At 42.5% G+C, this 20,774-nt stretch overlaps 1 protein-coding gene across 2 annotated transcripts in view; it reads right to left on the bottom strand.

Moving 5' to 3' along the window:
- The window catches only part of SH3GL2 (SH3 domain containing GRB2 like 2, endophilin A1), a 281,525-nt gene that overhangs the window by 56,461 nt on the left and 204,290 nt on the right, over positions 1-20,774 (bottom strand). Inside the window, exons 6-9 of one of the 2 annotated variants that reach the window (XM_049618736.1) lie at positions 20,066-20,224; positions 18,386-18,489; positions 16,708-16,838; positions 12,554-14,647 (exon numbers count right to left, since the gene is read on the bottom strand). In XM_049618736.1, the coding sequence (XP_049474693.1) occupies positions 14,448-14,647; positions 16,708-16,838; positions 18,386-18,489; positions 20,066-20,224 (594 nt within the window). In that variant the 3' untranslated portion in view covers positions 12,554-14,447. Of the gene's footprint in view, positions 1-12,553; positions 14,648-16,707; positions 16,839-18,385; positions 18,490-20,065; positions 20,225-20,774 lie in introns of those variants that run through there. The other variant, XM_049618819.1, reaches the window with a different exon arrangement.

Here is a 20,774-nt window from a genome sequence, read left to right as displayed (position 1 = left end):
AATCCTTCACAAGAGGAGAAAATCTCTTCACAGGATATTGCTAAGTTGGCAGTTGGCCGTAGGGGGAGGGCAGGAATTTAAGACTTTTCCAGCTTACAGGAGAGACTGTCTATTGAAAGGGATAGAGATGGCATAGTGGAGGGACAGGTATGCTGAGGATTATGGTACAAGTCCAAAACAGCTGGTGTATGGAAGGGGAGAAGGAACACAGAAGTATTGCTGGGCAATGTTAAGTTCTTGGCTGGAGTTAGGAAACACACGTTACTATGGCACACATCCGCATTATCATGCGATTTTCTCCAGCATGGTTGGCAACCTTAGGGCAGGAAAGAAGAAAACACACAGTTGGATGCATCATGGGATAGGGCAGGATGGGAAGCTGCCAGGGAGATGGCAGGAAGACAAAGGAGACCAGGGTACTGGCTAGAGGCTGGTTAGAGTGAGGGACCATGGAATATAGACAGAGACAGGCTATTGCAGTTTAAGATCTCTGAGACAACACAGTTCTGGGTGGTGGTCATAGAGTAGAAGATCATTGGAGGTGATAATACCAGGGAACCGGGAGCCTAGGAAATAGAACTGGTTATTCATCCTGACAGTGGAGGTAACCAGGATGACAATAAGACAGTGGCAAGGAAGTAAGTCTCTGAGCCACCTCTCAAAGTTATCAGTGAATGAGGTGGGTGGTGAGTGGCAGGAAGGAACAATAAAGATGGGTAGATCCAGACAGCATGAGTCTCAGAGTGAAAGGATTGGTTACCAAAGGATAGAAGTTGTGGTTTGGAAACATCAAAGGAAAACTTGAAGGGCACTGACATTACTCCTCTCAGTAAGCCATTCTCAGCATTGCCTCTTACCCATGGAGTGTCTGCAGATGATTTCAGGATCACACCTCAGAGATTCTGATTGGGACTGTGGTCTAGACTAACACATCATTTTAGATGAGGAAATGAAGATCTAAGAAAAAAGAAGTGACATGCAGGTACAGTCAACCCGACCCCTATCTGGTGGCCTTTCCTTTATGCCTCGCCAATTCTCAGTTTGGGCTCCCCTGGTTTGCAGTTGCCTTAATAGTAAGCACAAAAAGAAGAAAAAGAAGGAGAAGGATGAGGAGGAGAAAGAGGAAGAAGGAGAAAGAGGAGGAGGAGGAAGAGGAGGAGGAGGAGACTTCTTTTAACAACCTACTCAGCTACAAATTATTATTACCAATAATAGTATCCTGCCAGAAGCAAGAAGAAGGTTTTCTGGGTTATAAGTTTTGAAAGGGTTTGTGGCATGTAAATTGTCAGTGAGGCCTGAATCTAGAACAGGGGTTCTCTACATGACCCTCTCGGCATCCCTACATAGAGTTTCCAGCCATAGAGGATGTTGAGGATTCTGCCTGGACTAGAGGCAGAGGCAAGACAGGTGCCATTCCTGCTTTTTTCCTGAGGCCCACCCTTATTTTATATGGCTTCTTAAAGATGATGTCTTCTCCTCCCAAACACAGCTCATGTACTGTTACATGGGAGATAAATTCTAAGATGCTAAACAGTCACAAGAACACACAAACAAAAAGGCCCTTTAAAAGAGCTGAACTCTGTGGTTCAAAGTCTAACTCTGCTATTCAATGTTGTGTGATCTTAGGGAAATTATTCAATCCCTGAGCCTCATTTTCCTCATACATAAAATGGGGATTACCACTAGGTCTTACCTCATTAGATCATTGTAAGGGAGTATGTGAAATTATCCAAGTAAAATGCTTAGCACCGTTTCTGGCAACACAACATGCACTCAATTAACTTATTCTCCCTGGTCCTCAGTTTCCTCAGCTGTAAAACAGACATTATTGTGTCACCACCGAATTTGTATGTTGAAATCCTAACTTTCAATGTGATGGTATTAGGAGGTGGGGGCTTTGGGAGGTAACATATCATGAGGGTAGAGCCCTCATGTATGGGATTAGTGCCCTTATAAAAGAGATCCCACAGAGCTCTCTTGCCCCTCCTGCCAAGTGATGACACAGTGACAAGTTGGTTGTCTGTGAACCAGGAAGCAGGCTCCCACCAGACATCAAATCTGCTGGTGCCTTGATCTTAGACTTCTCAGCCTCTATAACTGTGAGAAATAAATGGGGTATTTTTGGTATAGCAACTTGAACTAAGACAGTGATCAGTAACAGTTCTTGAGGGGCGCCTGGCTGGCTCAGTCAGTAGATCATGCGACTCTTGATTTCTGGCTCATGATTTGAAGCCCCACACTGGGGCATGGAGCCTCGAAAGAAAGAAAGAAAGAAAGAAAGAAAGAAAGAAAGAAAGATAACAGTTCTTACCTTATTGGGTTGTCATGAGGAACTGTGAGAAACCATCTGCATATAATGTTTAGCACTATTCCTGGCACATAATATGCATTTAATTGATGCTATTTATAATTCATTTATCTTCCCACTTGAAATTCTACTCTTATTTATGTTTGTCCAATTGTGTCCTTTTTTGACCCCAAAAGCCCCCTCTCCTCCATAAATTGATGTGAGGTGAAGGTAAGAAAAAGTTCTGTGCTCCCTCAGAATTAAAAGCATTGTAGCCAACCTCCTCAATAAAAATTTCATAGGGATATGCTTTCTTGTGACTGTATTAAGAGAGACTTTAAAATATGACATAGCCCCACTAAAGAATTGCATTGCTCTATATTAGTTGGAAAATACAGTATCACACTATCTCAGGGTCTGACCATCAGTTGGATTTAGTCACTCCCCATCCTTACTCTGATGTTGGTGATAGCCCCAAACATGCAACTGTGATTTGACATTTTTACCCAGAAGCCAATTAGCTATGTGAATTAGATGTTCCTTCTGGAGTGTCCACTGTCCCTCATTAGGTCCGAAGAATGAGGTCATTTTTGGAAAGCAAAGCCAATGACTCTCTTCAGATGCATGGACAAGGGCCACTCAAAGTCTTCATGCACATAAATAAATGCTGAGTGCAAGGCCTAGAGTTCCCCTGCTAAAGATTCCAGAACCCTCTAGTTGGCCTGCATTAGAAAGCACATAAAATGCCACATTTTTAAGAGAAAAGGGGAGGTGGTGGTATAAATATTTTATTAAAGGGAAGTCTTACTCTTTATACTACTTGAATAGTCTCTAGCAGTGTCCAGGGAAGAGAGAACCTGGTCAGTACAAAGGTGCATTTCAGACCTTCTGGTAGGAATGTTCCCATGGTGGAAATAATTGCATCAGGCCATCAGAATATGGCGAATCTGAGCTTACAATCAACAAAGAGCCGAACTCACATTAAACACGAGATTAAAATTTAGTTTTCTGTACAGTTCACCTACACAAAACCCATACAGATAGGATGATATGGCCTTTTCAGCCTAAGTGACGGTTTCCCACTAGCTGACATCTCGCATTGCTTGGGTGATTGTTTCATCATTGTTAAATAAATAAATCCTAGCTGCCAATCCTCCTGAGGCCTATTACATAGGGCTGCCCATGTGAGAAACAACTTGCTCATACCAATCAGTGCCTGAAATCTGAAGCATCTGGCCAATGACTTTGATTCTAGGCTTATATTTCAGGGCACAGTTTGATTTCTCTGTTCATTTACCATGTCCTACCAGTTCAGCAGTCCCATAGGCCTCTCACCACACTCCAGCTTCAGCCCTCTTGGAGGATAACTGCCTGCATTTTGATGAAGCCCCTGAGGACTTTCTTGAGATAATTAGGAGACATTCCACAAAACTATGTGAACATGCCCATATTGTCAAGCATACCCTCTGTGATGTCAATTTTATGTGTCAACTTGGCTGGGCCACCTGGCATTATTTCTAGGTATGTCTGTGAGGGTGTTTCTGGATGAGGTTGGCATTTGAATCTGTGGATTCCTTACAGTAGCTTGCCCTCCCCGGTGTGGGTGGGCATCATCTAATCCATGGAGAGCCTGAAAGCAGAGGAAGTAGGGTTCATTTCCTTCCTGCCTATCCGCTCAAGCTGGGACTTCAGTCTTTTTCCCTTGGACTCGGATTTATAGCATCAGCTTTCCTGGTTCTCAGGCCTTCAGACTTGGACTGGAAGTACATCACTGACTTTCCTAGGCCTCCAGCTTGCAGACAGCAGCTTGTGGGACTTCTCAGCCTTCATAATCACATGAGCTAATTCTTCATAAAAAAAAAATCTCCTTTACATATATGTGTAGATAGAGAGCTTAACAGACAGACAGACAATTGGGTTGTTTCTCTGGAGAACCCTAATATACTCTACAAAATTTCTGTTCCCCTTTAATCTCAAATCCCATAGCTTTCCCAGGACCTGAGTTCCAGAAGCGCTCTTACTGATATATTAATGACCCTCATGTCCGTCCCTCCCATTCTAGTGTTCTTGAGATCCCACACTGCATTGTCCTCAGTGCATTTATATAAACTGAAGCCTTACTACTATCAGCCACATGAGCCCTAAATATACCCTGAAGTCACACAACATTTTTGGTTCTGGGTAGCTCAATGGGACTGGGAAGACAAAACTGCTACTGGAAGTGGGGTTCCATAGGCTTGCCAAAGGAGGACATCTTACTTAAGGTAGTTGTCCAAAGCAGAAAGAGTAGAAGAGCACATTGAGCCACAATCCTTGAGGTGCAGACAAGAATGCCCACTCTGGATTCTTGGAAAACCCCTCTTCCAGCAAAGCAGAAGAGGCCCCCAGACTATTGCTATGGGTTTTTAAACAAGATGCTTGAAGTATATCAGTCCTTTCCTAGAAACAGGCCACTCATATGCAGAAAAAAAAAAAAAAAAAAAAAAAAAAAAAAAGTTAAAATATCCCTTTAGTTAGAAATCCTGCTTGTTTGATTTTTATGTTTTTATAAAAGCACAGGGAGATATCTGCCACAAATGAGGTAAGAGTTGCAATTAGATACCACCATGGGCTTATACTTCTGCCCTGAGGGAAAATAATAAAATGTGTCAGAACATGTCCTCCCTCACCCCAGGGAATACTCACCTGGTGGCCACCCTAGAGACTTGGCTGTGTCTGCAGAGAGAACTCCTCCGTGTCCTCATTCTACCCTAGAGAGACACCTCAACTCTGGGACAGGACAACTGAGACACCCCGCCCTCAGCAGGAGCTAAAATCAACACAATTAGAATCTGAAGAGTTGCCCTGGCATGGAAGTAACCCTGGAGAGAGTGTAACTTTCAGAATAGACTCTCAGTATAAGACCCTATATTTCCATTTCCTTGTGATTAAAAGAATCAACATAGGAATTCCAGTATAAATGTAATAGGGTGAGACGTTCCAGGTCTCCTCCAAGATGTCATGCAAAACAAGACTAATGGAAACAACATCAGTATGGGTATTTCCATTTTGAAAAAAAAACTAGGGAGATACATAATCCTTAGCCTCAAAAAACAAACAAACAAACAAACAAACAAAAACATCTAAAGGCTGTCCAAATCAGGTGCAGAAGCCACTTAGGGAAGAAGCTGGCAGGGGTGGGGGATGCTGAAGGAGCTGCCCCAGGGGCTCACAAGATGTCAGCAGAAATACACTTCCTTTAGGTAAGGGGCTTAATCACTTCACATCCTGTGAATACCTTAAGAATTGCAAGATCTAGGGAGAGAAGATCAGAAAAGGATGGAGCAGAAGCTATGGGGGGGGGGGGGGAGGGTGGCCACTTCAAAATCCTCCTGGCCCTACTTCTTACTCCAGTCAAAGCACAGCATCCATATCCATGCAAGCTTTGACCGTCTTTGCACCAATCGAGTAGATGGAGGTTTGCCTTGGGGTTAAGGGTTAAGACTGCCTCTCACTTCCCGGGAACCCACTTTTGTATTCCACCATGCAAAACCCAGAGATGTGGGGGATAGGAGCCAACAAACTTCTCCCCCTTTTATTCCCCAAATGAGTATTTCGCCTTGGTAGATTTCAGTAGGCTCAAGCACTAGTTGCCAAGCAGGAAGACATCTCAGTAATGTACCTTTGTGTTGGCTTTTTCTGCTTTCCTGTCCTAATTTCCTACATGTTGGAATCACGGTCCTCAAAAAAACAAAAACAACCCCCCCCCCCCAAAAAAAAACCCCAAAAAACAAAACACCTAAAAACAAAAAACAAAACCCCCAAAAAACAAAAAACAAACAAAAAAACCCACAAAACAAAAACAAAACCTACCTACATACAAGCCATTGTCTCAGGCTCTGCCTGTTGTTGGTGCCAGGCTAAGAAAGTTAGTACCAGAAATGGCCTTGGAAGCAAAATCTCAGAATGGGATTTTGGAGCTGATCACCCATGAGTCAGAAGGCAAGGGCTCCATTGATGGTGATCATTGAGGGACAAGGCACCACAATGAGTTCTTGCCTGCTGGGGATTGGATTAGGTGCTGGTGGAAGGGGAAGCGTGGCACTTGAGCAGCATAGGGGAGCAGTAATTACGAGGACTGTGACATTCACTGGTTTTGGTAACTGCTTTTGAGTACCCTGGAAAAAAAATGACAGCTACAGGTCAATCAACCATAAACTATGACTGGATAACTGTGATGTGGGCTCCCCAACCAATGTTTTTTGTTAGAAGAGCGGGCCCTCTGTTGTCTTCCTTAAGACCACACATTATTATTTCACTGGGTAATACTGTGATACCCACAGGGGCCAAAAATGACTCACTCATTAAAAGATCAGGTGTGTAAGCATCATGCCATTGGAAAGAGGAAGACCTTAAGCTCTTTTTATGCATGATGATCAAAAACAACCAGGGAACTTTGCCAGATTTTTAACTGGTTAAAACATAGATTTTTTTTTTTTTTTTTTTGCCAGCAGAGGGCAATCTAGGTCCCATGAAACTAATTTGTGGGGGGACAAAAAAAGGGAAAATAGAACATAAAAGACCATATTTAATAACCAGATGGCATCAAAATCTTGGTGATTGCATATGTTAAGGCAGTCAATGCAGGTTTCCTTAGACTCCTGAGCCATTTTCCTCCTCCCATCTCTATTTCCCACTTAATAAATTCAGATCCTTTCATGTTCCTAAAAAAAAAAAAAAATCAAGGCAAGAGAAAAGGTGGTTACTGCTAATGTCAAGAATTAACCTGTGCATTCTGCAATACTTTCAACTGACTCTTCATGGAAGTGCTGCACTACAAGGGGAGAGGAGGCTTGTTCCTTCTCTTCCCTTCTTAGCCACCAACCCATGTCTACTAATGAACCTCTTCCATGGCACTCACAAATCTAAGGGTTCCAAGACTGACCCAGAGTTTCTCAGAGTATGGCCCTAAAACTGCCTGCAGAAGAACTATGCGGTGGGGCAGGATGCCAGTTAAGCCTGCGGATACCGGGCCCCACTCTAGACAACTGCAACAGAATCTGGTGTCAGGACCCGACTCCACATTTCAGCAGTACAGAATCTTGGTGATTCTGATATGGACTGACTCGTGACCCACCGATCTAAATAAGAAAAGTGTGAGATATGACATTAACTCAATCCAAGGCAGTTGAGTCTCACTGTAGGCAGACCTCTGACTCCCTCACAAGACATGAAGTAAAGCATGAAGGACCAGGAAGAAGGTGGTAATTCTAAGTCAGCACAGACACAGACGGAGTGTGTCTTTTCTGTCATCAGCTTGAGGAAACACTGGGACGCTGTGGGTTTGCAACATCACTCTGAGGGTGGAAACACACGCCAAATGTTACCTCAACAATCGATAAATGTGAATGTCCCAAAAAAAAAAAAAAAATCAAAGAAAAAAATAGAAAAAGTCAGAAAACAGCTGGCTTCGTATTTAAAACATTTTAATGTAGACTAGCACTTCCCAAACTTGCCTGGATCTGAGAATCACTTGGGAAGCTTGCTAAAAATACTGACACAGACACTCTAGGGCATGTCTATGTGGCCACCCTCACACAATTGAAGTGGCACTTCTCAGCTCTGCAGCAAAATGCCTGGATTTCCCAACCATCATTCTCCACAGAGAGTTCTGTTCGGTGTTTGGGCACAAAGAACAATTTCATTGGGGAAAATAACTGATGAATGCATCCACGTTTTGTCCTTACTCTCAATACCAAAGGCAGAGCTGAAATACCAGGAAGCAGCTGACTCTTCATAAGTTCATCTTGTGGAGCAGTAGTACTTCAACTACAGGCCAGGGACCAGGAATTTACTAGACATGGAAATTCCCAGCCTCCATGGCAGACCTCTGGGGGCGGGGCCCAGGCATTTGTTTTAACAAGCTTCGCGTGATTCTGATACCTGTGAACTTTAGCAGCACCATAGTAGACTGTTTCCTAAACCTTTCTGATGGGAGATACCGAATCAGGCCCCTCTGTGGGCAATGTGATTCTGAGAAGCTGGAAGGAGACCTGGAAGGGGGATTTGTGTAGGTACCCTCAGGCCACTCTTATCTTTCGGTTTAGGAGACTCTAGGCACGGTTTGGATTTCTTCACCTCCATGAATTGTGGTAGAGGCAGATGTTTCATGAGATACATGTTAAGAATCACTGGTGGAGCTTCTGCTAAACTCAAGCCCTTTCCTAAACTCTCGTCACTCACCATATCTGGGACAGGCGGTAGAGGAGTAAATAACATGTCCTGGCCTCCTGCAGTCGAGTGACTTAAATGGAGAAGGGGTAACTTCCATGAAAACGGCTCTGTGCCCAGGGATGCAGAGTGCTAGTGCTGCAGCTCGGGTCCTTGGCAAAGACCCAGCACCGAGCCCAGGTACAGAGGACTCCAGGAGTACTTTCTAGCAAACCACAAGTGCTTGCTGGAGAAGAGTGAGGCCCAGGGTCAGAGCCCCTTCCCCACAGGCAGAACTGAGGGAGCAGTGCCTGCCACTTGTGCTGGGAGCCTGGGCAGCACCCATACTTAACTTGCTTCAGGAAAACAACGGAATGTGATGTTTCTTTTAACAGGCACACATGGAACGATTTTAAGAAAACCAAAACACCAGCAGGGAAATAAAGTGTGAAAAATGTTCCTTTAAAATGCTGCTTCTGCCTTCTGCTTTATCTCCTACACCTCAAATTCTATAAAGCCTTTTATAAGACCTTATAGTCTCTTTATTTCACCCCATCAAGCAGCTCACCATTTCTTTGTCTTGCTAAAATAATCACGTAACATTCGTAAACTTTTTCTTTTATAAGCTCTAAATTCAGGAAACATCAGACCCTACTTTGGATAAACAATCAACCTGTTTACAGAGCTTTCTTCCAGTATATCAATCCTAAAGAGCTGTATGTTTAAGGTTTAAAACCTTAGTCTTCAGTCAAAATTATATATATTGAGTTTAGCAGAGTGCTTGCTTTGGAATAATAAATAATGATGGCTCCCATTTCCTCTGCCTTCAATTACAAGCATCATCTTATAAAAGTGTTGAATGTGCCTGATTTCCTGGTGTGAAAAGAATGATAGGAAATTCAAACACAGCTATAAATACAAACACCAGTTATTGCTTAAAGGGCACTAAAAGCCTGCACTCCCGATAGATCCTGCCAGATGAAGAAAGAAATCTACAGTTTGCCCACCCGGAATATAAAGAAAGAACAATTCCTGATTTTAATGAATGCTGAAAACATTTTTTTTCAGGTGACACACTGAAGTGTATATGAACCCCTTGTTTCTGAGACCACGTCTGCCAGGAGGAAAAAAAAAAAAAAAAAAGAAGCCAGATTGCAGAGATGCCTCCAAATATCTTTTCATTTTCCAGATATTTAAACTTCATTCTCCACTGTCTACTGTACATGTCATTTCTTGTTTGAAGGAAGTTACCTCATTCTTAGTCTTGGGCTAATATCAGCACCTAATCACACAGGGTGATACAAAATAGTCCAGGGTTGGGCACCTGGGTGGCTCAGTTGGGCATCCTACTTCGGCTCAGAGCATCATCTCACGGTTTGTGAGTTCTAGCCCCGCATCGGGCTCTGTGCTGACAGCTCAGAGCCTGGAGCTTGCTTTTCATTCTCCCTCTCTCTCTGCCCCTCCCCCACTCACACTCTTTCTCTGCCTCTCAAAAATAAACATAATAATTATAATAATATAGTCCAGGGTTCCTTTCTAAGAAAATGGTACTGTGATCGGTGGTGCTCTCCATTCTTCTGCCTCCGAAGCTAACAACCTGCTCCACTCCTGTCAAGAATCACAGCTCCCGTCTCAAGGGGAAGGCCGCCATGATTTAGGCATACGTGATAGCTAAGGGACATTCAAAAGCCTCATCTTTAAGTTCTTAGCATTCATTGGGCCCTTTAAAAAATAACGTTGTTCTTTTCTTTGACAGCTCCTTTAATATGGGAGCTCATAACAGGTCCTCAGTAGCTGGGCCTAGGAATTGACAGTGTGGTCACATCTCCATGTAGCCTTGTTAAGTCTTCACCCACCATCACCCAGAGTTATAAGTGGAAGCTTTGGGCTGCCACTCTCTTCAGAAGGACTTAATGCTGAAGTCCTCTAAGTCCTTCCTATGTCATTATTGCCATCCCCATAGGATCAGGCAGTCTGCATACTAGTTCTTAATTTGGTTAATAAGATGGCCTCAAAATATGAGCCTTGAAAGTGCCCCCATAGTTCCATCCAGACCACGAGAAGCTGTCTTGAAAACACAGTCTTGAGATAATCCTGGTTGACTAAGCCCTGGCTCAGCCTTTGCAGAATAGGACTCAGCACGTTCCAGGATATATGTTATAGACCATATGGTCTCAAGAAAATCTCAATTCTTGGTCATGTCATTCTTACTGTCTACTTATTTATAGCAAAGGGAAAATTTTCTCTTTAAGACCCATCAGACCCATAAGAAAAATAAAATGGGACAGTTGCCTCACTGAACTTCTTTTCCTTTCTCATTCCATCTAGTTTAGTTCTGCTTCTGTTTCCACTTCAGTTAGTTTATTCTGTGATTAGTCTTAGAACAAGTGTTTGGGGTAGGTCCAACATCCCCAGTGGTGGTCCACAGAGTTGCCTGCTCATTTCAGTATTTCACTTTTGTAAAAAGGCATTTACTATACTCCAATAAAAATAAGGAATTCAGGTGGTTCTGAATCTAGTGAGTATATTATTAATGTTTTCTAAGACTCCCTCAAATATTAAGTTCTTCCTGGAAACTGGGGTCATGATACTTTTGTTTCATTCGATATTGACTCATGAAATTACTCTATTTGGTGCAAGGTCTTGCTATTAGTTTCCCTTTGAATGTACAGAACTACGATTACACAGGTATGTCATATCTGAATGTGTAACATTACAAACAATGGAGTGCCTTACTGGCTCAATATGGTTGAATGCACGTGTCTCTTTCTGGACTCACTGTTCTGTACAGATCATCTTTTTTCCTATCATGGCATCAGTAGCACACTATATTAATTACTGTAACTTTGTTTTATATCTAGGAAGTGTAAGTCTTCCAAATTTGTTGTTGATCTTCAAGAAGAAATATCTCTTTGCATTTCCACATAAATTTTGTTTGTCAATTTTCACACATTAAAAACAAAAACAAAAACAAATTTCTTGAGATTGTAGTTGAAACCACCCTAAATGCATGTCAATTTAGGGAGAAATGACATCTTCACAATGCTGAGTTTTCCAACCTAGAAACACAGAGTATCTCTTCACTTTTTAAGGTTTTTATTTTTCCACAAGCATGTTTCATAATTTTCTGTACAGAGATCTTGTATAATTCTTGGTAGATTTATATCTATGGATTTGACTTTTTGCAAATGATTTTTTAAATTCCTTTTTTCTAATTGATTACTGGTATATAGAAATAAAGTGATTTTTTTAAGATTGATGTTATATTCAGTAACTCTATTAAATTAACTATTAATTCTAACAGTTTACCTGTGATTTTTCTGTATTTTCTCCATTCATGTCACAGGTAACTGTTTTTAAAACCATTTTTAGGGGCGCCTGGGTGGCGCAGTCGGTTGAGCGTCCGACTTCAGCCAGGTCACGATCTCGCGGTCCGTGAGTTCGAGCCCCGCGTCAGGCTCTGGGCTGATGGCTCGGAGCCTGGGGCCTGTTTCCGATTCTGGGTCTCCCTCTCTCTCTGCCCCTCCCCCGTTCATGCTCTGTCTCTCTCTGTCCCAAAAATAAATAAAAAACGTTGAAAAAAAAAAATTAAAAAAAAAAAAAACATTTTTAAAAAATTATTTGTGGGTGGGAGGGGGGCTAGATGGGTGATGGGTATAAGGAGGGCACTTGGGATGAGCTATCGTATGTAAGTGAAGAATCACTGAATTCTACTGCTGAAATTAATATTTCACTGTATGTTAAACTTTAAATTAAAAAAATAGTTAAACCCACAGAAGTTAATAAATAAAGGCCTTAACCACAAGAAAAAAGAGATTCTTTCTCTCTCTGCCCCTCTACTCCACTTGCGCTCTAAAAACAAACAAATAAAAGAAAAAAAAAGAATTGATCTGTAATACTCTAACTCATGTAGCTGGCAAAAAATATTATTTTTATGTTAGAGCAGTTCACATATAGAACTCAGTATTTTAGATTAAAACTGTTCATGTTAGATCAGAACACCTACTAGACTATTGGCCTCAGCATGGAAGAATACAAATGCACCCAATATATTAAAAAACATGTTTATTTTCTCAGAAGATCAGGAAATACATATTCTGTAGGCACTACTCCCCTACCTTATCACCCCTGCCCCCTGCCCTGACACAGAGAAAAGAATGCTGGCTTTGGCCAATCTATATTTCCCTAGTTCTTTCTCTTTAAGCATGAAAGACAAGAAAAGACTGCTTGAAATGACATATTTTATTTGTCTCTCTGGACATTATATCCTTCTGATATCACCAGTGAGGATATCTCGCATGACTTCTAGAAGACTTCCTCTCCCCACTCCCTTATCCTCTCTCCCGAATCGCCTTCTTCCTAGGGCTACCCAGAAGCTCCCCGTGTCCAGGGTAGGTCACTTCTCACTAAGGAGACTTCCCTTGCTCACAGGGAGGGAGATCTGAGGTGGCAAGCGGGTCTGGTCTGGCTGCATCAGACGACAATGGAGACTGAAAGAAGACCCAGTCCACCCACTGTCAGACCCACCAGAACAACAGACACAAAATAAAGCACCAGGGCCTCTGGTTCTGTCTTCAGCAATATTTATTGGAAACGGCGATGCTTCCTGTGGTAAGAGGTTTATACATTAAGCAGTAAGATTTGCCTTTCACTCCACATGACCCACTACCGCAGGCAGCACATCCGAAGCAGCACATTAAACCTCTGAAAGAATCTGTACAGCTAGATAAATAGAACTCTGGATACCTAACAGGACTTAATGACTGATACCAAAAAAAAAACCCAGAAGAACAAAAAACCACTCATAAGCTTACACACGGCACTGTACACACAACACGAAGATGGAACAGAAGGGACAGAAAGAAAAGTAATGACTGAGTTGGGAAAAACTTTTGCATCTGCAGCCACACATCTTACTTAAACTGCTAAGCACAAAAATCATCTTTATTTGGTCCTCATTGAGGGCAGAATATGCACAAATGATGTTCAAAGAACACAAGGTGGAAGTGGAAACGAAAGACAATTGCTGTTTCTTGGTCTAGGAACTAGTGGAAAAATGGTTTCTTGTGTTTTTCTCCTTGTGTCTCTGTGCCAAACGGACTCATGAAACATGTAATTCATAAATAAAACTGAAGTGAAGTGATTTTTGTTCCCTCTTCCCTGTACCTTCAGAAATGGCCTAAATATATACATCATTTCTCTGCAGCAAGAAATTTAAGCTTGGAAACCAGATGTCTTCCCAATTCCTCATAGTGGAGAATCTCTTCTCTTCAGCCCCTCTCACAATATGCTGATTGCCAACTGTCACCGTAGTACTTAGAAATAACAGCGGGAGTCCCCCTCTGGCTTTATTAGCAGGGTGAGAAGAAAACTTGCTGTCCCTCAGAAACACGCATATGTGAGAGGAACAAAGGTGACAGTTTTCAGAAAAGGTTTTTAACTCGCACTCAACACTTTCCTACCTATAGCATCAAGGGACTAATTCATTCAGACCAGAAGACAAGTTGCTGGTGAGGGAGGCTTTCTTCCACAATTCTGTGACTCACATATTTGGGAGGGGCAATGTGAAAGCAAGAACTTTCTCCTATTGAAACGGAGAACCTGAGACCTTGAGATGGCCCCTGGGTGATAGACAGTACCTTCAGTAGGATGTTTTTTCTGTGATGTGGCTCATGGTCATATTCTAAGAAGCCACAACCTCCTGAGAACTGTGTAAACAGCAGTTCCATGACTACTGGCTGGTCTCAGATGGTGTTTAAAAAGCACATGCCATGCCCACCAGCCTAAGAAGATACCACCCATCACCATGACTCTTGTGGGATCACACAAGTCAACCAAAGATACTCGGTGGGGCTTGATGACCTGGACCACTGCGGCCTGCACTTGGGATGTGTTGTAAGCAGCATTACCAAAGCAGTGGTTAAACTTAACTATCTGGGTCAAGAGGAGGTAAGCCTGCCAGCCTAACATCCTAATGAGGCAGGGCAACCAGAATCTCCACATAGTTGATGGGGAAGAAGCCTGACTGGCCATGAAGCATCCCCTCATACCAGTTCTCATCAATTTGGTTAGTGAGTGTGATGATATCACCCTCTTTAAAACCCAACTCCCCTTCATTTTCAGGTTCAAAGTCGTACAGAGCTCGGCAGCAGGGCTGATCCATTGGGGCACCTGGAAGTGAAAGCAGGAGAGAAGAACACAGAAAGACAAGGGGTATTTAAGTCACATATCTACCACCTGCTGCACCTGCCCGGCTTGCTGTCCCCCTTGATTCCTCCCTCACTCCTCTTCCTGCTGAAGCTTCCTCTTGCGGCTCATGCCGAGTCCACTGCATGGCATCTGCTCTTTACCAGTCTTCAGAAGCTTTCTCAGATTTCTGGAAGTTGTTCGATGCCTGCTTCCACGTCCAGTATGAAAAATAGCCTCATCTACGTTTGTAACACATGCGCCACAGTCCATCAAGTTTTGCCTTCCTGACGATGTCCAGAGATGGGAGACCCAGTGACTTAGGGAGTTTTAATGAGATTTAGGTCAATATGTATAACAAGGCCAGAACCCTTTCCATGTTAGCATTTTAAAATCTCTGCCCATGTGAAAGAGTCAAGTTAATTACATGAAGAATGCTTGGCAACCTCAGAATAACAGTGCAGTTTTCACTTTTGAAAGATAAAGACTCCAGCCTCTGCGAAACTGCTGTAATGTGGTGAAAACAAAACAATATAAGACACTGGGTTCAAGTTCATATTCTGGGTGACCTTGCACAAGGCACTTATTTCCCTTTCAGTTTCTTTGTCTAACATTAGAATTCACAGCAGAACTTACTCCACACTACTACTGTGGCTATTAACTGAGATCATGTAAAAATTATATAACTTTGTAAATTGTTGCATATATAAACAATAGGAGTACATCAGAGTTCTGGCGTACAAAACATAATGTACTCTACCTTGAGTAAAATAATGAAGAATGGAATTGTATCTTAAAAGTGATCTGTTTTAAGTGAGCATATATATTTTATACAGCATGTATCCACATAGTCACATCAACTCAGACAAGTGCATACACCTCCCATGTCTTCTAGATGGCTTGAAAGGGAAACAACTTTTTTTTTTTTTTTTAAAGCAGAAAATGAGCAAGTCTCCGAAAAAAGGGTTAAACATGCGGTTGGCTTCTGAACAGGGAGAAGCAAACTAGTCACAACAGACATGACTAGTGCTTGTGGCCAGCTAGCTTCTAAGAGCCACTGCTGTTTATAAAACCTGACCCTGGGGGCTCCGAGAAGCCAAGGGGAACGCAGAGGGCAGAGGGAGCTGACTGTCACCACACACCTGTTTTCCTTCATGGTCTCCTGAGAGCATCTCACAAAGCATTTCTTACCACAAAACATTAGCATTGGGCTACAGGGAAAATAGGAGACACTGCATATCTTTGAAGTCCACATCCAGTTTTAAGAGAGTTTCCACTTCTTCAACCAGGTAAATGTTAAGGTTGAAAACACCTCAAGCACAGGTTTTTACCTAATCTGTGTGTAGGGGGTGGAGAGCAATGGTGCCAACTGAAAGAATATATTACTGGGTATACATCAATATTCCTGATAGAAAATAAATTTTAGCTTTTACTGTACCAACCTCAGTTACACGGCATAATGAGTTGGTTGAAGATTGCGGAAGGAGAGGAAGAGAGCAGATATTGAGATGAGAAATACATTCATCTACAAATATATTCAGCCATTTGCTCCCATGACTTAAGAAATCCAATTGGACATGTTCCTGGAGCGGCTGTCTGTGGGTTATATGTGAGTGTATGTGGGCACGCCCTGCCAGGGGCATTTTCTCTCATGCATTCTGGAACACAGAGAGTAAAACAGGGGAAAAAAAGATGATATTGCTGGCACCAAATTGGCTCATTAAGGTGACAACACAAGAGAAGGTCCAAATCAAACGTGTTACTTAAGAGGTTAATGTGTGCTAATGATGGAGAGTGAGAGAAAAGGGGACAAAGAAAGCTTCCTAGAGGAGACAAGAGGGAAAAGGAGGAAAGAAATGATCAATGAGAAAAGAAGGAAGGAGTGCTTTGAAAGAGTTTCTACCTGACAAAACCATCCTCTAAGAAATGTATCACTGTACAGTTCTTGTGCAGCCCGACTGGACTGCGCCTAGAATTTACGGACAAGTGTCAATGGGAGGTGCCCAAGGCTCTTATAATGGGGTCTGCAGGTCTCAGCTCCTTACCTGCAGGTTTGGGTGTACTGGTGTGCGAGAGGCCCCCGTTGGGCTGAGTACTGTCTCCAGTCGGAAACTCCAGGCTCATTCGTGGTTTAGGCTGATATTCCCTTCTAGGCTGAGATGAAGCTTGCCTTATTCTGCATTAAAAAGAGAAGGGGGGGGGGATAAGAGTATGTAGCCAATTAAGAAGCAAAAAGAAAAGCAGTGATATCCAGGAAGGCTATCAATGTGGAGCAGGGAAAATTTCAAAAGAACCCATAGCCGTCTTATCTGTAGGAGGTCTCTGCTTTCAGTGGTGTCCCTCTGGTCATACCCTCACCATCTTCAACCTTTCTCTCAATCCCTCCCTCATTTATTCAGAGCTCCCTGTGAAAATGTGCAGGGAACCCAAAAATGAATGAGACACAGCTCTTGCCCTCAAGCAGCTTATGGTGTGTAAGGGAGATGGAACATAACTGAGTACCATACACTGTGGTAAGTGCGGTTATGGAGATACATACAAAATGCTACAGGAACATGGGGGTGGGAGTGGGCAGGAGTCTACCTGCCCACAGAAAGGCTTATGGAAGGAGAGAAAACACAGCTAAGAGTCATTTCCAGATGAACAGTCCTTTCCAGAAGAACTCAAGAGCTTGAAAAGATTTGGAAGGAGGAAATACCCTGAGAAGAGTGAGCAGTTTGAGATACAAGAAGGGGAAAGAAATGAGGGAAGACAGGAGGAAAGTGGAAAGGTGTAGACAATAAATATATTCCATACACCCCCAAGTATTCTCCATAGTCTCAGATGCATATGGAGCAAAGTGTACAGATTTGCAAGGACAGGGAGAGGTTAAGATACGGTGACTGTAGAATGATACTGACTTTGAACATATTTCAGAGAGATAAAAGGAAAATGGCCCTTCTGCTCAACAGATGTCACAAAGACATATAATACTTCTTTAGTATGTCGAAGTGCATGCTTTTAGATCTTTCTCGAGGTTTCCAAGTGTTACACACATTTCCATGAAGGTGCATGGAGGAAAGCTGCACAATGTGACATGTGTTACAGCAAGGACTTCTGTCTAAGCTGTGCAGGTTGGGACCCTACAACTCCAGGGAGCCCCATTCACAAGACTACCATGGCCTCACAGTGGGGTGCACCTGAGGAGACGGAACAGGCACATGAAAGCTGTCCCTCTGACGGTGGAGGGTTCTTACATGGTGTGAAAAGATACAGGCTTTCAAACAGATTATGCCTGCCTGGCAAACCCTGGTTACACCACGGTGTGACCCTGGGCTAGTTACTTGATCTCCCTGGGCTCCCACCTTTAGGTGAAGCTAGTCATACTTAGTTTACAGAGCTGTTTCATAAGACGGGTGATGATATGCCTCCAGTACGCACACAGAGTATCTGCTCAGCAAATCACATCCATTATCCTCGGTAGCACCCGGCTTCCCATCTGTGGTGGCCAACACACAGTCCAAGCATTGGCTTCTCACAAACACAAGAGTACACTCAAGGGAACAAAGTAAAACAAAGCACAAGACCCACAAAAGTCAAGACAAATAATCCACAAAGTGCCTATGCAGAATCAAAACTTTTGGCACAAGTTTTACTTCAAATGGACTCCATTATTTCCATTTCTTTACCCATCATTTCATAGGAAGAAAATGGAAGTGTAAAATTCAGCAACTGTTGAGATACCTTTCTTCCAGTCTGACAGTGACTTGCTGCAGGATCTGGACCGCCTGCTTGTGGTATTCCAGCTGGGCTTGAACGAGCGCAGACAGCTGGCTCACCTGTTCGATCTGCAGGCCGATGGGGTGGGGGTGGGGGGGGTGGGGAGACACACCTTAGTTACCAGGTTACCATCCTTAAGCAACCACTCCTGCCCCAGCACATATATGACAGAGCTGCCCTGACACACAACCCCAATCTCCAGCGCCAGGAGATATTTCAGGTTCCACATCAGTTAAGGATAAGAAGCATCCATATGCTTGGAAACACCAATACCACAAGGAGTAGTTAGGAATCCAACTGAAGATCACACACAACTCTCACTGAAAGTCTCATTCTTAGCTACAAACTTCCAGCTGGATTTGGCTAATTTTATTGATTTCTTATAGGAAAAAGATACATTGACCAAAGGACTCTTGGCTCCCTGTACTTTTCATGCTCTGTCAATATATTAGTGTTGTTAATAAAAATGTGAATACTGATTTGTCACAGGGGGCAGCATGGAGGTAGTGTGTTAGGATGGAAAACGTTTTGTCCTCTTTCAATCTATCTGCAATGTAAAGAGGCTGGGTCAATGCTTGGGTGCATTTCAGCTCCAATATTCTAGGCATCCTCAGTTACTCTTCATTTTGTGTCTCAGGCTGTGACCTAGCTGAGTATTTCCCTCCAAGTCAGCAGAGGCAATGCTATTCCATAAGTTTTGGGGTGGAATGGGGCCCTGGGTGGAATGGGACCCTGGGAAGGAACACTGTGATTCAGGTCACACCTTGTGCCTAGAGCATCCTTCTTTAGCAGGCAGGTGGAACACCAGTTGTTTCACATAAACAAAAACCTACACTGTGTCTCTGGGTGTCTCTGGGAAAATCCAGGTATGTTCAATACGCCTCCCCTATCACCAGTCTGGGCAAATCAGGTAACTGATAAGCACATAAAGGCTCTGTAAACATCTTAGAAGAAGTTGGTCAGCAAATGATAGGGCCAGAGGTGGAAGTGAGCAAGAGCTTGAAAGCCGTTTAGCAGGTTTTATTACATGAGCGGTCAGAAGTCCTCATGGCTATGAGGCTGAAAGGACTCAATGGAATATAATTTCTAAAGCCACAAATAATAATTTGGTGCTCTGGAAATGTAAAAATAGCTTTAAACTTCATTATACATGCCCCCAAATACAGTATCTATGCTACAATCATCAAACTCAATTGAAATTAGTTTTTGAAAGAACATATCGACTTTACTTCAAAATACAGAACATCTTAACCTATACTGGGACCCTCAATTCTAAATGCATTTTAGGTAATATTCTTTTATAATCTGAAGCCAATTTGCCAAATATTTCAACAAAGTATTTTAAGCTACTGAACCTTTACATGAATCATCAGAAAGATTCTTCATCTTCTCACCACTGGTAATTCTTTAAGGTCATTAGGAGTCAAACATCTAGTTAGATCAAACCATGATAATATAGAAAAAAACCTTACCATTTCTTGATCTACTTTATTTTTTCAATTTTTTTAAAAAGAAATAACTATCTGCTGAAGTTCTCACCACATAGTGTAATCAGATATGCACATTTTAAATTACATAACCCTTTAACATAATCTTGAGTCTCAACGGCAAGATTAAATTAGAAACCACAGGACAGTCACTCACATCCATCTCTAAGAGATTAAACATGCTTGACTCAGCAATTTCTTTAGATTCATCAAATTTCTCCAGAGCCTGACGGAGCTCTTCATCTGGAATCTTGCCTTGTCGTTTTTTCTTATAATCAAAGTCCAGGCGTCGACCCTCCAACTTCTTTAGATGATGCTGAAAAAGTCAAGGGCGGCAATATGCTTTGAAAGGATTCATGGAAAGGGCCTATTTTTAGTCTACTTCTCTGTCATGCCTATTAGCCTCCAAAATAAGACAGGCTAAGTTCTAAAATATCATGTTACCAGAAAAATAAAGAAACCTGCAACAGTGGGGCAAATGCTTCCAAAGGCTAAATGTGGAGAAGCATCTTTAAAAACAATTAAGAGTAAGAAAGAAATTGTGGGAATTACCAGTGCCCTTTATTTTCTGACCTTGCTGGGCCAAAACCAAGCTGGGCATGACAGCAGCTGGGAATATTTGCATACTGCCTCACATGTGGAAAACACTGCTACATAGAACCCACAAGTTCCCATCTTCAAGAGAAATGGTAGCTTGCAAGAAGGCAGGGGGAAAAACACTTCCCTTGAAAAGAAGTGAAAAAGACTGGCATTCTTGTTTTTTGAGTCCTAGAACATTAATGCTGGAAGGGACTTATCTTTGAGGAAATCAGTCTGTTAGAATCATATAAGTTGCTTAACAGAAATATGGATTACTGATCACCTGC

This window comes from Panthera uncia, chromosome D4 (assembly GCF_023721935.1).
Source record: "Panthera uncia isolate 11264 chromosome D4, Puncia_PCG_1.0, whole genome shotgun sequence".
NCBI lineage: Eukaryota > Metazoa > Chordata > Mammalia > Carnivora > Felidae > Panthera > Panthera uncia.
The sequence above is the reverse complement of the archived record's forward strand: the minus strand, read 5'-3'. Positions and strand labels throughout refer to the sequence as shown.